The sequence below is a fragment of the Poecilia latipinna genome, unplaced genomic scaffold (assembly GCF_001443285.1).
Source record: "Poecilia latipinna isolate Pla-1442-1.1 unplaced genomic scaffold, P_latipinna-1.0 Scaffold32, whole genome shotgun sequence".
Classification (NCBI taxonomy): domain Eukaryota; kingdom Metazoa; phylum Chordata; class Actinopteri; order Cyprinodontiformes; family Poeciliidae; genus Poecilia; species Poecilia latipinna.
Window position 1 is genome coordinate 387098 of NW_015112648.1, and position 17713 is coordinate 404810.

At 35.3% G+C, this 17713-nt stretch overlaps 2 protein-coding genes across 5 annotated transcripts in view; both read left to right on the forward strand.

The window, feature by feature from the left end:
- Window positions 1–3614, forward strand: part of LOC106953208 (major facilitator superfamily domain-containing protein 10) — a 12981-nt gene extending 9367 nt beyond the window's left edge. For both annotated transcript variants that reach the window (XM_015041809.1, XM_015041816.1), the window contains exons 7-13: window positions 187–289; window positions 381–492; window positions 1447–1555; window positions 1641–1731; window positions 2622–2669; window positions 2757–2846; window positions 3018–3614. In XM_015041809.1, the coding sequence (XP_014897295.1) occupies window positions 187–289; window positions 381–492; window positions 1447–1555; window positions 1641–1731; window positions 2622–2669; window positions 2757–2846; window positions 3018–3121 (657 nt within the window). In that variant the 3' untranslated portion in view covers window positions 3122–3614. The remainder of the gene's footprint in view (window positions 1–186; window positions 290–380; window positions 493–1446; window positions 1556–1640; window positions 1732–2621; window positions 2670–2756; window positions 2847–3017) is intronic.
- Window positions 3615–4105: 491 nt separating this feature from the next.
- Window positions 4106–17510, forward strand: LOC106953220 (selenocysteine insertion sequence-binding protein 2). Of its 3 annotated transcripts, none has more exons than XM_015041838.1 (18): window positions 4106–4462; window positions 4819–4928; window positions 5012–5144; window positions 5238–5307; window positions 6278–6489; window positions 6573–6639; window positions 6720–6817; window positions 8110–8253; window positions 8330–8401; window positions 8485–8586; window positions 8680–8812; window positions 8887–9053; window positions 10295–10421; window positions 10493–10670; window positions 11063–11283; window positions 13080–13234; window positions 14101–14293; window positions 15709–17510. In XM_015041838.1, the coding sequence occupies exons 1-18, from the start codon at window positions 4454–4456 to the stop codon at window positions 15819–15821; spliced, it is 2304 nt and encodes a 767-aa protein (XP_014897324.1). In that variant the 5' UTR covers window positions 4106–4453; the 3' UTR covers window positions 15822–17510. The 3 variants fall into 3 exon arrangements, with proteins under 3 accessions (XP_014897324.1, XP_014897311.1, XP_014897318.1); XM_015041825.1 differs by having other exon boundaries at window positions 4107–4462; window positions 6272–6489; XM_015041832.1 differs by having other exon boundaries at window positions 4107–4462; window positions 6272–6489; window positions 6723–6817.
- Window positions 17511–17713: the final 203 nt, after the last annotated feature.

Sequence of the window (17713 nt, forward strand, 5' to 3'; positions counted from 1 at the left end):
TAACTGCAGATGGGTCCCCGGGTACAAAACAAACAAAGGGGATTTTTAAAAAAAAAAAAAAAAAAAAAAAGTAGATATTCTTATTTTAAAAAGTTAAAATTATTGGTTCATTTCCATCTTTTACTGTATTTCCAATGTATTTAATGTTTTTTTTTTTTCAGAAATGTAAAGTTATTGTCATTCCAGGGTTCATCTTCTCATGGTGGAGACTCCATGAACCTTCTCAATCCCGTCTCCTTGTTCCATTTCACTGCTGTCACCAGGACAAAGGAACCACCTTCTAAAGAAAGTGAGTGCTGGTCCTACATCATTGTACCCTTTAACTAGACCATAAATGGACTTTGGCCTGCTGACAGGAAGTGGGGCTGTGTTTCTTACAGGAATGCAGAAGCTACAAGTGTTGGGTTTGGTTTATTTCTGCTACCTCTTCCTGTTCTCCGGCCTAGAGTTCACCCTGAGTTTTCTGACTCACCAGCGCTTCAAGTTTACAAGGTATAAACCCGGAGATAAAATTGTGCATTAGCAGTAGGGTGTCCGCACATCCTTAAGAATCCATGTATCTGAAATTAAGGATTTAAAATGTCTTGAATTATTTTTTTAAAAAGAAAGTTGACTTTAAATGTTTTAATCAGGAGTCTTAAATTTTGTCTTGGCTGGACTATTGAATCGGATGGAAGAGAATTAGGGTTGATAGGAGAAGAAAAAAAAATTTCACTTTAATCTCAGCATTCTCACTTTTTTCTCAGAATCAGTAAACTAAATAAATAAGGCAAATAATCTGCCTAATACATTTGGGACAGGCTTTCAGTGTGGCTAACTTGCAGGTTTACAAATCCTACAAGAAAAACGTAGTTTCATAATTATTTTTAAATGCTAACAACATAATTTACATCAATCAATCAAATTTTATTTGTGTAGCACATTTCAGCAGCAAGGCATTTCAAAGTACTTTACATCATAACAAACACAAAAACACAAAGTCATGCAACATAGAATCAACAATCAAATCATTACATTAAGTGAAATGTCATCATTAAATTCGTAATTACATTCACCTAACTTAAGAATGTTTGGTAATTTATTTCGATTTCGACATAATTATAATTCTTTTCAGTGACCTTAATCCTCTTACGTATAATCGCGTATATTTTATGTATTTTTTTATTTTTGTATTTTTTAGCGGGGCTTTTCTGTCAGGCAAAATCTTGAGCCACACGCAGACATTTTCAATGCTAACATAGCATTGCTAGCTAGTTAGCCTTTCCATGTTTATCAAGGACAAATGGAAATTTATCGCAAGTTGGCTGGATGAAGTGTACATTTATTTTGAGAAGTAGGTCTTAAATTCCATTCATAACGATTTTATAAAGTCTTAAATCTGAGTTGGTGAAATCGGCAGAAACTCTAAGGAGAAACATAAATGCTTTTATTGTCTTCTGTAAACAGCATGCAGCAGGGAAAGATGTTCTTCTTCGTTGGTGTCATCATGGCTTTAATCCAGGGGGGTTACGCTCGAAGAATCAAACCTGGGCAACACATACGTGCTGTTTACATGGTAACGATTTAATATATCTGCATGATGAATATTATACTGAACAGGCAGAGAAATGTAATATTGAAATAAATATTAATCCTTTCAGGCAATAATGATGTTGATCCCTGCATTCATTCTCATTGGGTTATCGTGGAATATTGCAATGCTTTATATTGGTTTGGCATTATACTCTTTTGGTGAGTAATGTTTGCTTTTTATCTGATTAATATTTTTAATAAAGCAGTAATGATTGAACAAAATTTTGTTAAATTATTACTGCTTGTAATGAGGGCCGTGATACAATTTTAGGATCAACTAAAATCATAGCAACTTTTCATTTTTATTGTTAAAATAAATAATAGGAGATGATTAGTGGCTGCCTGTAAACCTTTTATGCACATCAGAAGAAAAGTTAATCGAACAATAAATTTTCTAACATAATTTGTTCTTCAAACAAATTAAGAATAGCGGCATTGAAAGTTGTAGTTACCACGTCTGACCATAGAGGGCGCTGTTGATTTTTTTTTTTTTACCAGAAGAAGATTGAAGTGTTTTTTTGTTTTTTTTTTTCGTGTAAATTATTGATACGTAACCATAAACTAAAGGGTTAAAAATTAAAACCAGATTAGTTGAACCAGAAAACACTGCAGTGAGATTGTGAGTGTGATTGATTTTAATTACAGTAAATAAATTCAATGTTATATTCAGATTAACTGTTTACTGGTAAATTTGATAGGATTTCAAAAGGTTTCTTGATAAAATAAATAAAACATTAAGCAAACAATTTCCTTTTATAGAACTTGGTCGTATCATTTTCATTGTTGAAGACAGATATTTCCAGGAAGCTAAGGATTATGTCATTAAAGATCAGCAGTTTAAAATTTAACTCAAAGATAAATTTTGAGTTAAAAAGAGCAGGTCCAAGAATTGATTCCTGGAAATTAAGCTTCCCTCAGTCTGACTTTTAAAGTTTGATCACTCAAAAATGATTTCCACTTGGAAGCAAATGGAAATTATTTTCTCTGTCTTCATTTAATTTACTGATTTATTTATTTACACCTTTTTGGTCATATTTTCATTGTTGCAGCTGCAGCAATTGTAGTTCCCTGCCTCTCTACCCTTGTTGCTGACCACGGTGAGTCTCCTTTATTAATTTTTTTTATTAAATATTATGATTTTGAGATCAATGTTGCTGACTGTCCTCTGTCGGATGTTTGATCAGGTTCAGCTAATCAGAAAGGTACTGTGATGGGGATCCTGCGTAGTTTGGGTGCGCTGGCAAGAGCGTTTGGGCCAGTGGTGTCATCCTCTGGTAAGGAAGCTAAAGAATAGAAAAATAATGGGCTTTTTAGCGTTTGAATTTAGCTTCATATAAATTATTCCTATCTCCTACAAATCTGAAATTACTTTGAGACGCCTATATTTTTGCTCTTTTTGTATTTACATCTTATGTTTATCCAGTTTTTTCTGTATTTTATTTCAGTTTATTGGATTGCAGGAGCACAGACCTGCTTTCTCATCACGTCGGCCTCATTTGTGATTCCACTTTTTCTCCTGAGCAAAGCCCAGAGGTCAAAGGAGGAGTGACCTGCAGAGATCAAGATGCTTCTCCTGCTGCCTTATACAAATGTTATAATGTTTACATTTTTTTGGGAGAACAAGCACTGTGTTTCCATTTTTTTTTTACTCAGTAGTGATGTGAGGATTACTTTTGGTGCATTGTGCCAAAGATAAACATATGAAACAAAAAGACCAAACGTATGCCAAAATAGAGAAGTAGGTACAGAATAATGTTGTGTTAGAAAATAATTCTGTATATTTGCACATTAAGACATCTCCTTTTTATTGAACACATGTTTTGATGATTAGAAATTACATTGTTAGTGGAGTTTGAATATCTTTTTATAAGAGTATTTTATCCTATAGATGCAGTATTTTATAAGTCAGCAATTTATTTTTACGGTCATTGAATGTGTCAGTGGTTTATTTTATGAATGTTTGAAAAAGAAACTCATCATCCATTGGTTGTAATGGAATAATATCCTAAAGGTGTCAATAAAACTCTACAGTAATAATGTCATCAAATTAATTTCTTTATTGATAACCAGCAAGTAGATAGTAAATGATTGTTTGTTTTACTTCACTTCTGTTTTCAACAATTTTTTTTTTACATTTTTGAATTACATTTTAAATAAAAAGTAAGAATCCTAAGTATATTACATGACAACACCACTAAACCTCATATTCAAGGTATGCCTTAAAAAAAGACTATCGACAAAGTTCTTACTAAAGCAACTAGAAAGACTGAATTTAAGGCAAATTTCCCTATTAATGAGCTAAGAAAACTCACTTGTTAGATTTTGTATATTAGTGTACGCCAGATTTGCTATTTGTCAGAAATACCATTCGTTACTTTCATGAAGTCAACCCAACTTTTTACTGAATTATTTTATTTGCTCTCTAAACCTATAAGATGTCGCTATTACACCGTTTGTTCCTCTGTGAACGTCGCCTCGCTCAGTTGATGGGACTTCCGATCCTGATCTGAGAACCGCATTATTTGGCTCAACTCACCAACAAGAACCGATCCCTTCAGCTCTTAAACATCTGTTCATAAAGCTGTACCTCTAGCCTTTAAATTTGATCACAGTTTTGAAATCTAAGTTGTATGTGTAAATGTTGATATGCAATTTAAGTGCAAATGAATTAAGATAGTTCAATTAGAAGAGCTAGCGGATTGAGTCGGTTCGACCGCAACTGACGCATCACTCAGCTAGCTGCTGTTTTTTTATGCTAAGCTATCAAACAGGTTGTTCATGATTAGCAAACACATGGCATAATCGTAGGATGGACTTTGACAACACTTGGAACCGCATGTGAAAATACGAACATGTGACTAAATCTTAAAAAAGCCTGAAGATGGAGAAGGTAAAGAACACCAAATTGGATTATAACTGCCTATTTAGCTAACACTGAAGCTAACTCATGCGAATATGTCCTGCTACAGTTACAGTTGTTTCTAAAAAGTGCTTAAATGGGGGCAGCTGATGAAGTGAAAGATAACATTTTGTTTCCGAAGACGTAATTTTGTCTGAAGCACAAATATTGTATTTTTAACACTTCTTAAAGCTTCGATATGTCAAAGCAGAATTGAAGTGTTCCTTATAATGCGGTTTGCAGTGTATTTAAATAATTATAAGTAACATGTTTATCAAAGGTTTTTGTTGACATGACTTTACGTTTTCCAGGAGAGCAAACTGACACCTAGTAATTGTTCTCCCCAGGATTTTGAAAAACATCAGAAGAAAAGAAGCAGAGATGCTTCTGATCCTCACACAGCTTCAGTTCCTCCGGTCTTACCAAATCCTTATATGTCCAACCAAACTTCAGCCAGGTATGGACATCATGGCTATGTCCAAGTAATCAGCAACTGGACCCCTGACCATATCTTTTTCTGTGTCTGTATGTTTTTTTAAGGAACTGGGCAGATCTGAGCCAAAAACAAGCAGGAAAAGGGGGAGATGTTTCAAGAAGTCATGGCTACAGTAGCAGACGTCCTGTGAGGGAAGCCAGTGACAAAAATAAGCTCCTCTGGGATCCACATTCAAAGGTTTTCTTTTTATTACACTTATTAAAGTCACGCTAAGTTACTTTGGCTTAATTTATGTAATAGATTTAAATCCTTTTGTTTGTGTGTTTGCAGACATCAAAAAGCATCAATGACTCTCAGGGCAGAAATGTGGGCAAAAACCCAGCGGATGCACGACAAAAAGGTAAACATCATCCATCAAAACTCGAGTGACTCGCATGTAGATTTTCATAAATAACCAAATTATGCCTTCAAAAGCTATTTATATATATAATATTCCATATAAAAATATAATACTTACATTATTTGAATAAACATTTATTGGTATATAGTTAAATTAGTCAATAATTAAGAGTACCTTCAGTCAGAGGCTTCTTCAAGGTCGCTTCGATACAGACCTCTACATGAGATCTTTCCATCACCATCTACAATAATTTATTTTTGAATTTGAAATTGAATGAATGCATATAATTAGACAGAAGAGGATGACTCGCTGTGATGAGCAGCCAGAAGAAGAATACAAATAATTCAATTATTAACTAAAATTTTCATTAATTTTGTCAAACTACTTCAGTATTTATCAAGTTAATGTTTCCATTGCCACAGTCCATCATGAAATAATTGAGGCTTTCAGGCTGATTCACCAAAAAGACCCTGATGATTATTGTGTGTGTGTGTGTGTGACGGGAATCTTTAATTCTAATTTTGCTGTTTTTTATCAAAATATCCAACTAAAGGGCTGGGCTTGTGAATTAGACGGTCTAGAAAACCTTCATTTAATACATCAAAGGTTTTAAATGAAAAAACCTTCTTTTAATACTTTGTTTTTGTCATTTAACATTGAATAATAATAATTAATCTGCAGTTTAACTACAGACCAATAGTTTTTTGTCTTGACCCGACCCAATGACGTTCAAGGCTTGGAGATGGAATAAAATTCTCCTTGTGCAGCAACATAAGTCTATGAAATATTTAAATACTTCAGTATTAATGCATGATGTTAATATAAATTGAATTCAGATTTTTAATTAATGATTTGTACATTTAGTTATTTAACATATGTCTCATATATATTATTTATGCATATGAATAATTATAAAGCTTTATTTAGCCATTTATTTATTGTGCTGTTGTCTGTCCCTTTGGAGCTTCAGCAGGTTTTAGACATGTCAGGTCAGCCCCAGCCTCTGGAAGGAAATCAACGCCAGCAATGGCAGATTTTGCGCCGTTTGAAGTGAAGATGGCTGATTTTCCGGAGTTAGCCGGCGTTTTGCAGAAATCAGCTTCTCATGCTGGAGCTCAGAAAGACTGCTGGCGTCCAAGCCCTCAATGCACAAACCCACGAACTCAGACGACTTCCCAGAAGGTTGGTTTCTGTATTTAAAAGAAAAGTCAGCTTAGATCGTGTAGCTGTTTTTTTTTAAAATTATTATTCTTATTATTTGTCAGGCTGGAAGAAATAGCTCTCCAGCAGAACTTGAGCCCTTGCAGAATACCACCCCTGCTAACCCACCAGGTAAAGGCTGAAATCATCTCCTGAACCACGGCGTCAGTCTTTTCTAACTTGTGAATCACTTGTTTTTCTTTCTTTCCTAGTAGCTAGGCCGGTAATAACATCCTGGGCAAATATTGCCTCTCAGCCCCCAAAGAAACCTGTTGTTACAGACGAGACAATCAATCGCAGCAACACACAGGTGCAGTCTGTTTTTTCTGGTTTAATTTTTAATAAAAAAGGGTTTCAGTCTTTATTCTTCTCTTTTCCTCATGAGGCATAAGGAAGAAATTTAAATGGACTCACCGAGAGTCGAGTTGAGCTGGAAGCTGATCAGCCAGAACCTCGCCTCGGTTTTCTGGGCTGGATCAGCAACAAAACTCTCTGATGGTTCTGAGTATAAAAAAGCGACTGGGAGGACACTGCTCACCAGTTTGGATTATTTTTGAAAATTTAGTAGCTTTATTTGTCCATAAAGTCATTGATATGAAGTGAAATAAAGATTTTGAAGGTAATTCTCTTTCTTCAGTCTTTCATCCACTTTCTGCAATGGACCAGCAACGAAACAGGCCCCCAGCATGATGCCACCGCCGTGATTAAACTTCATTTTGACTCTAAGCCGGTTGCAATAAGCAATAAATTTATTACCTGCATAATTAATTATAATGAGTTCAATAATTTACATTTGGGCAACAATTTAAAAAAGATTAACCCCTGTAATATTGAGAAACGCTGCAAATATTTGACATAAAGTAAAGAGTTAATATCTGTATTGGTCCTGATATTGAAATAAAAATCAATATCGGGTATCGGTGACAATGTACCCAGTCTATAAATGCAGATCTGTTCAGTCTAATTCTGTATACTGGTCTGTGCAACGTCATGCTTTTTTATTTATTTTACATTATATTTAGAATTACTAATTGCACTTTCTGAACCATTTAAAGAAAGTTTGTTGCAGTTTATTTCAACATGTTTGACCAAACTTGTGAAACTATTGGTTTTATTTAAATGTGCAGTACTGGTGCAGAGTTATCAAATGAACTTGTCATTCAGTACATTTATGTTTTATTAAAAAAGAGAAGTTTTAGGTCTAATCAGGACTGTTTTTCTGTTTTGGATCAGTATTGACCGATACTAAACCTCTTATCTGTTGGTATTGGGAGTGACAAAAGTAGATCTGTGCATCCCTGATATCTACAGAACCATGAAGCTAAGAAAGCTGAAAAAAACAGGCAGTTAAACTGGTTTTAAAGAAAATTACTTGCACCTTGTGAAATGGAAGTTTGCATACATGTTTGCATATATTTTACATGTGTTTGCATTTACTAACATGAATATTCTGGCTCTATTCTTTTTGGGCTTTGTTCCTAAACTATTAGCCTGTTTTTTGCTTTGGTTTATTTGTTTGTTTTTGTAAAAAAAAAAAAAAAAAAAAAAATCTTTTTTTACAATGTTTTTTTTTTCTAAAGTTAATTTTGTTTATATTACCAGGCAAACTGCCTCTCTACCCAACAAGAAGAGGGAGGCCCAGGAAAGAAAAAGCGAAAGAGGAAAAAGAAATCCAAAAGCAACGCTGAGGATGCAGAAGCCGAGTCAGGGAGTCCACTAATTCATCACGAGCCTCCAAAACTTGAGGTAAATTTTGATTTTTGCTTCCTCTGAGTGAATAAAGATTTGGACATTTAACTTAATTTACATGTTTTTTTCCTAGGATGAAGAAGAATTCCCTGAGTTGGTGCTGGGTTTAACTGGGTTAAACAGCAAAACAAAGCTATGCAATGAGGTAGATATCATCAGTGTTTTAAATGCATCAACATAACATAAAATAACATAAATAACAGTCATATGCTGTGATTTGATGTCAAGGAAAACCAAAGAGAAGGAGGACAGTACCAGTCTGCTGGCCTGAACAAAGAAAAGTCACCAATAGGAAAAACTCAACTGCCTGAAATGGCTAAGAAAGGACAGGTTTGTGTTAATCATTTGTTGAAACTGACCCTTTCAGAGCAGTCTGGTTTTGCCTCAGTGATGTAGCCCTGACCTTCATCGCCTGATTTGTAGAAAGCAGAGAAAGTGTCGGGGAAAAAGAGCAAAGCCCCGGTCCAGCTGGACATCGGAAACATGCTGGCCGTCCTGGAAAAGAAGCAACAAACTCAAAAATCAAAGCAGGACACCAAGCCGATTATTCTCTCTGGTCAGCTAATGTCGGTTTTTATTTCTTTAAAAATCGGTTAAGAGCATAATTAAGCGATGTCTGCTTCATTGTAGTTGGTGGAGGACTGCCTGTCGTCCAGAAACAATCGTTGTCTCTGAAGAAGCCGCCATGGCAGCAGGATAAAATCGCACACAATCCGTTGGACTCGACCAGCCCTTTAGTTAAGAAAGGAAAGCAAAGAGAAGTGCCTAAAGCCAAGAAACCCACTCCTCTGAAGAAGGCAAGTGGACAGCATCTGTCATACACTCACTGTTGATCATTATAGTAGTTGCATTGTTATATTGAAGTTCATATATCATCATTTTTACAACTTCTCGTTTTCAGCACCGTTTAGAATATCCTGACTGATATACGTATTTAAATGCTTAAATGTGAAAAGAAAGAGCAAGCAGAACACTAAAGAGTGTTGATGATAAAGAGTGATGATGCTACATGCGGAGCGACAAACTCAGCCATTAGTGCAGGGGTCCCCAAACTACGGCCCGCGGGCCGGATCCGGCCCGCCACGTCATTTGGTCCGGCCCCCTGAACAATGCCGGATCTGGCCCGCCTCCTCATACCAGAGTGCATTCAGTGTTTTTTGTCATTTATTGTATTTTCTGGTTTATATGTGGATTTTTCTTCAACCACCAGGGGGCTCTTAAACAGATGTGAAACTAACTTTCCCTCAATGGAATATATACCAGTCAGTCCCAGTCACCGTTTCACTCACGGTTTTTTCCATTTGCATTCTGGGTAAAAATCTATCTAAAAGCGCGACTGTCTCCTCGTCTTCGCCCCCCCCCCGCTCGACAAGAATTTTCTAAGGTTTCTTTCTCCAAAAACTAAGACCGGCCCCCGACCAGAAAAAGGAACAGCTATGTGGCCCTCGCAGGAAAAAGTTTGGGGACCCCTGCATTAGTGCAAAACGTTTGGCCAAAGTGTTGGTAGAAAGTTTGAGTTCATAAAGCTGCAGCTAACAATTATTTTAGTCGTTGATTATTCTGTCGATTAAACGGATAAAAAATATTAGCATATCTGCAGAAATGCATTGAAATATCCAAATGAACAATTAATTCAGTTCAGTTTTTTTTATAAATCTATTACCAAAAACTCAATAACATATAATTTCTTGAGTGAACGCTTGATCATTTGTACCAAAGGATGAATCTGCAGCTAAAAATACTTGTAACATCAACATGTGAAAAGCTCAGACCTTCCTGCTTGACTTAATATCAGTACATTGAGGGCTAATCGTTTTTTTTTGTTTTTTTTTTTGATTAACCGATTAATAACTGGAGAGCAAAACATGCTTGATAGATTTTTTTTATAAGTATTTTGAACTAAAGCTAAAAGTATGCCACTTGAGGAGTTCAGAAAAGCAAACTGTTTATAATTTGTTTCATACTTTTGAGCATTTTTAGCTTTTTAGTTCTAAAATATGATGCAATTTTTTTCCCTTTTATTCTGTTACATATTCAGGTCATTTTGAAAGAAAGAGAAGAGAAAAAACAGAGACGTCTGCTAGAGGAGAGAGGAGTGCTGCCTGAAAATGGCTCTGAACTCACTATTGATGCTGCAGAGGAGCAGCATGACTTAAACGATACAGGTCAGAGCGAACATGTTCTCACTATAGAAAGAGTTCAGAATGACTGAATTTATTCTGTTTGTCTCTTTCAGAAGACATTCAGAGTCTTACACAAGGATTCGACGAACAGCTGAATTTAAACGGTATAAACGCCAACATGGAGGAAGCCGATGAGGACAACGACAAAAACGATGATGTGCAACAGGAAGCCCCGTCATCTGAGCCCCAACAAAACAACGTTCCCAAAATTCACAGCAGGAAGTTTAGAGAGTAAGGAGGCAACGTTGTTCCCTTCGTATCGACTTGTGATGTCTGATGCCACCGGTTTCCTGTCCGATGCCAATACTTGTTGCAAAAACACATAGTGTGTCTGGTAAATCTAAAAAAAGTGGAGTAATTCAATTCTTTGCTGCATAAGAACACAAGACATCATTTTAACTGATTTATTTTGAAGTCTGAAGTACATTAGGGTGACGATCTTTTTTATTATTGCCAGGCTATTTTAACAATCTCAAGTGACTGAAATAATGAAAGTATTGATACTTAGAGAGAATCGATTTTGAAGCACAATAGGACTGGTATTGGAAGTATTGATATTTAAGCCACACTTTGCTAATATCCAGAGACTTCTGTGTAATGATTTCCTGTTGTTTGCATGGCAGCTACTGCAGCCAGATGCTGAGGAAAGACCTGGATGAGTGCGTGACGTCGCTGCTGAAGGAGCTGGTCCGGTTCCAGGACCGGCTGTACCAGAAGGATCCCATGAAGGCCCGCATGAAGCGGCGGATCGTGATGGGCCTTCGAGAGGTTCTGAAACACCTCAAACTGAAGAAGGTCAAGTGTGTCATCATCTCACCCAACTGCGAACGCATCCAGTCCAAAGGTATTCGAAAGCGCCGGCTGTAGATTATTTAGGAAAAAGTCTGGGGAATTATTAAGCAAGTCACGACGTCAAATTTAGCTGGACAATAAATTGTCCCAGAAGTTTTTGCGATAAACGATAATATTGCTGCGTTGAGACAAAACGCATTCTCACAGATCAGTAAACTTTAAATTATAATAAACATTTAACACTGGAACTGGAAGACATTTTAAATATCCAAAGTAAATAAACAAAACAACAAATAAAATAATTATTATTATATAATAAAATTAATCTCATGATAAATTAAAATTATCTCAATAATTTCCATTCTGATGATTAATATGCTTACAAGGAGATCATAATCAATTTTTCCATTTTGTTTATGTTTTCAGATGAGTGTGGTTTTTAGTTCTATTTATTATTTCTTAGTAGTTGCATTTTATTTTGGATCATTAAAATATCTTTCAGTTCCAGCATTAAGTTGTCTTTGCAAAATAAAAGTTTATTGGTCTTTGAGGAGAGAGAAAACTTGCATTATTATGTCATTGTTATTATTATTATATTACTTTAAAATCATATCAAAACATTATCATTTATTGCAATAATGACTTTTTTTTTAATTGTGACAGCCTAGTTGCTCATGCTAGTAATAGTGAGGCTTCATATTGAAGTGGCACAGATTGGATTTTTAATTTTTTTTATCAGATGGGGATTGGGCCGTTCAGGCGGCGTTGCATTTACCTGCTGTGTGAACGTAGCCTAACATTCTCTGGTTTATCATGTCATGAACTCTAACACAGTTCTCATGGTCTGTAAAAGAAAAAAACAAGCCCACAGCATCACAGATCGTTCACTATGCAGCAAGCACCTTTTTCTTATATTATATTTTTATTTTATGCCAAACCCACATGGGTTGTTTGTTGTCATGCGTTGAGTCCGAGTCTCATCTGACCAAGCGCATTGTTCCAGGGAAAGTCCCAGAAAATGTTTACATTAGTGAGGGCAGGAAAAAAAAAGATTTTCCAGACAGCGTTAGATAGATCCATTGGTTGTTATGACTGCTGCAGTGAGTGTAGGAGTTTTTTCTTTTACCTCTTAATGTGCAAACTGGAAAGATAAATATGAGTTCTCCTCCAAGATGATGGCCACATTTTTAATTGTTGCTCTGATTGTAGTTGTTTAGCTTATTAATCTTTTTTTTCTACAGATTTTCTGAATGATCATCTATATTTAATTACGACAGAGTATAAGGGCCACAATAAGAAAAAAAATTAAATTACAAGAATAAAGTTATAACAGTAAAGATATGAATAAAGTTGAAATAATACAAGAATGACATTTTATTCTCGTATTATTATGACTTTATTCTTGGATTATTTCAACTTTGACTTTATTCTTGTGATTTTTTTTGTGTGTATTTTTTCTTTTATTGGTACTCCACTATTGTTTAATTGCATGTTCTCCTGTATTTTCCATTTTGAAGAATAACTAAAATAATGCATATTAATGTGAGGGGAGCTGCATATAAACACTTTCAGATATCCTTTTTAAATGTTTTTAAATAGCTATTTTAGGACACCAAAAACAGAAACTTGAAAGTATTTTGTGACATTTTCGCTCTGATGAGGAACCACATTTAGATCCTGAAACAAATCTAAGAAAAACTTTGTTTTCATCTCAGATGGAAATAAAAGACTCTGCGTCAAAAATGTGTACAATAGCAACATCAGTGACGGGGAGGTCCACACAGGCGTGCGGCTGCTCAAACTGGACGGGGAAAAGCTGCATGTTGATAGAAAATATTCCCTCCACAGGTGGCCTGGACGAGGTTCTGCACACGATCATCAACATGTGTCGCGAACAGGGCGTACCGTTCGTGTTTGCACTTTCCAGGAAAGCACTGGGCCACTGTGTCAACAAGGCTGTGCCCGTCAGCCTTGTGGGCATCTTCAACTACGATGGAGCGCAGGTCAGGATTATCATTCTCAGATATAGGGCAGCAAAATCTTCCATATGTGGACACTAGAACCTAACTTAGTGCAGAAGTTCCCAGGGGCTTGCCCTTATGAAAAAAAATACAAGATGGCCACCAAGATGGACATCAAGGAAGAATGATTTTTATCACAGATGAATAGCTTTGGTGTCAAATCATAGATGATTGGATGAATAGAAATCATATGTACTGATAACATTTTGATTTTTCAAGATGGCCACCACAAAAATCAGAAAGAGTTCAGAAATCAATATTTGGTGGAACCAACCATGAGGTTTTCAATTTGGTTCAGTGCAGTGGACTCTTAATTTTTCTAGAGCTGCATGTTTGCACTAAAATCGGGAGTAGTCATAGCCACCGCTAACCACAAATTTAGATTCACTAATCAGTAGTCTCCTAAACAAGAATCCTAGCTTAGCTAACGCTAAACCACTAAACATATTTACAAATTAGCAGAAGCTAATGCTAAACCACTAAACACATTAAAAATAAGTTTTGCTAACGCTAAACTGCTAAACACATTAAAAATGTTAATGGAAGCTAATGCTAACCAGCATCTCATTTTGCTACATATTGCTACTTTAAACTTGTGTAAGAAGGATGACCATATAGTTAAAAACATATTATGTGATAGAAAGTTAATCCATGTCTCATTTCATAGCAATAATTGATTTAAAAATGTCAAAAATGGTGGCCATTTAAAAAAAATAACTGACTAATTGAAAGATTTTTTATGCTTTTATCCACATCTGTAAGATTTTTACAGTAAGATGATGAATATCTAGTAGCTGCAAAGGGTAACTAACGTTTTAAAATGTGAAAATTCGCTTTGATACCTACAGGATTTCTATCACAAGATGATTGAGTTGTCATCTGAGGCCCGGAGGGCCTACGAGGTGATGCTGTCGAGCTCGGAGCGCAGCGACCAGCCTGAAACAGAGCTGCATGGAAACACAGAGCCACTGCAGATTAACAGTCTGGCTGAGGAGTCCGAGCCTGGACCCGACAGCAAATGGTCCGAGAAACCACATTACTGTAAGTCACAGCGTTTTATTTACAGCACAACAATGAGAGGGAACCCATCTTTTTCATTAACTGATCAATAAGATAAAACCAGAGGTGTAACTACCCACATTTACTTGAATAGCCTTTTGGAAAATATGTACTTTTAAGAGTAGTTTTACTGCATTGTACTTTTTACTTTTACATTAGTAATATTACTATGAACAATTGCTACTCTTACTTGAGTAAAATTTCTGAATAGTGTATCCAGCACAAGTAACTTCAATGAAGAAAGAAGAAACATTTCAAACAGAAAAAAATTGAAACATAGACTCAGACTTACAGTTTATGTTAGAGTGAGACCTCTTGTTCATACACCAGCTTTGTTGTTCTTTTTTTTTCCTATCTGCTGAGCCTGTTGGGCCATTTGGAGATTACCGTATTTTTTGGACTATAAACCACTACTTTTTTCCCCACGCTTTGAACCATGCAGCCCGGTGCGGCTTTTCTGTGGATTTTTCTTCAACCACCAGGGGGCTCTTTAGCAGGAAGTGAATCATTGGAAGTCAAAATTGGAAATCAAAGAAGAAAGTGCTAATTTGTATTTAGAACCATAGAGAACAAGCACATGCTAGCACAAAGCACAAAGAAGTTCATATGATGCAGCTTTTAATTTGAAGGCTATCGATCTGGCAGTACAGAAGGAAGGACTTAGGATAAAACAAGATGTGATAAATTCTGGGAGCTGCTGCACGTAAACTCTGCGTGAACGAATCCATGGTTCGGCGTTGGAGACGCAGGGCTGCGTCCTTAATAAATCTGCTATTAAGAACTGCCGCGTCCTTGTGGAAAACCGAGAGCAGCAGAGATACCAGCGGCTTATAGCCTGGTGCGGCTTATATATGTACGTTTCCAGTTTTTAAAAAAAACTTTGTAGGTGCAGTTGTATAGTCCAGAAAGTACGGTAATAATACTTATCATCATTAGAGGTACATTACCCTATACAGATTACTTACTGCAAGTATTAATTTTATGTAAAGTTTTTTAATGTTGGAAAAAAAAAGTTTGAAAACGTGTTTATTTTGCTTGTGTGTATTATTTATTTGTAGTATTTAATTTAGCCTTTAAAAAGCCAGAATTTGCACATATCTTCACATTTTTTTCTATTGACATCATTTTAAAATATTAAATTAAATTTTAGTACTTGAGTAGCCTTTATACCAAATACTTTTTTTACTTGAGTAATTTATTGGAAAGTGACTTTTTACTTTTACTTGAGTAAAAATATGTTGAAGTAGTGCTACTCTTACTCTGGTTTTATTTTTTAGTAAATTCACCTGAAAATAATCAAACTTTTTCAGTTGATTCCAGCAATAAGTCAATTACTCCATACTGTAATACTATTCTTCTTCACCTGTGGTGATCGTTTTTCCTCTCTTGCTTCTCAGTGAAATTCTGGGAGCAGATTCTGGAGGAAGAAAGCAGCCATGCTTTCCTGAGCCACATGGAGCAGCTCCTGGACAGCGAATGTACAGAAAACGCAGAAGAAGAGAAGAGTTGACTGCAGCAAATCTTTCTCCTGCTACAAAACAAGACAAAGAAATTTATTTGGGTTGCCACACCCACAAAAACACTTTTGGTTTGATTTTTTTTTCTTCTCTCATTTAATTCTATTTCCTGTAAATTATGAATTCTTTGAATTCTTTCAGGAAAAGAACCAGATAAGAAGCCTCAAAATATAAATTCTGAACCATGTTGACTGTGACCCTTCCTGCTGAATATGTAAAATGTTTCTTTTCTTGTATTGAGCATATAACACTATATTTTGGAACCATTATTTTTGACTTAATAGCTATATTCGATCTTTGGAAACATTTTAAGGATTGAAATGAGTACCACTTTCATAAGAAATGACAAAAACATAGTTAATAAACTAGTTATTAATTAAGCAGAAACACTTTATGCAACATTAATAAGCAGTTTTTGGGCATTCTGCAGCTTTTTCATTCATGTGTGAAATATAAATGTAGCTGCTTTTTAAAGGTCGGTAAAGTGTTAATTAGTTAAAAACATGTTTATTAATTACAAGTGACTAAAACTGTTTTATTGGAAGGAAGGACATAGGATAAAACAAGATGTGATAAAGACCAGCAGATTTAAAAATGTAATATTTAGAAAAGAAGATCGTAAGATACTTAAATATGGCATATTTTCATACTGGAAGGAAAGAAGAAACAGATTTTGAGTTTTATGCTCATTTTCCTCATACAGGTTGTTTTTCTGTGTGTTGATTTGCCACAGCTTTAGACTGTGAACGCTTCACGTTTTGATAGAACTGCTCTGTAACATAAGCACATGTTCTCACAGAGTTTTGAAATTTAAATCAGAACTTGGAAGCAGCAGGAAACTTTGGGGTTAAATTCACACACTGGAAAAAAAAGAACGGAGCTCCAACTAAAAAAAAAAAAAGGTTAATTTGTTGTACATAATCAGATTAAGTTTGCCAAAGTTACTTTATTTACGTTTAACATAACTTAAGATATTTAGTTAGATAAACTTACTTGTAACAAATGAACAAATTTTTTTTAAGTTGGATCAACCGGGGTTTTTTTTCAGTGCAGTTACTTTAAAAACTAGCACCTTCGCCTTTTGATGATCATATTTTTGCGGTCTAATGTTTGAGGCCGCCTTATTTTTGATTAAAATCCCCTGCTTTGTCAGAGAGTTTAAGTTGCCAGAGCATTAAGAAGAGAAAGAGGCCCACATCATCACCATTTCTCTACCGTACCTAACAATGGGCATGAGTTGCTTTTCATTTATCGTTCTTTCCAACTGGATTGTTTGTCTCACTTCTCATTCCAAATAACTCTTTGGCCTAAGAATAGCTTTGTTGGTAGTTGTTTAGATTAGAAAATGACGTCCATTACTCCAGATCTTACCTGTGGTCACATCTTTGAGGTGCATTCAGGATTATTGTTCATCACAGTTTCAGTTGTTTTTAATTATTGCTCTGACTGCACATTAGCTACTGTAGGCGGGTAGCAAATTTCTGGATCACATATGTTTGCTTATGTTTCCTATTTTGACAGGATGGTATAAGATATGTACCTCTGCTTCATGGCATTTGTACCTCAGGTAAACAGGAAGTCTTGATTATTAAATGAAAGTTACAAAACTCTGAAACCAATTTAAAATGAGGAAAATGTTTCAGTTGCACTTGTTTAACTAAAAAGTAAAAATTTTTAATGTTGGATATTTTCCTCAATAACTAAAGTGTAGGTTGAATTTTTAATTATTCCTTCCAGCGTAAGATTATACTACTTAAACTAAAGATATAATTATTTACAAGACTTTTTTTAGGGGTGCCAATATATGATGATTGTATAATTTTCCAAAATGTTAGATATTTTTTATATGTTCACAAATCTATTTTAAGATTTACTTAGGGTGATG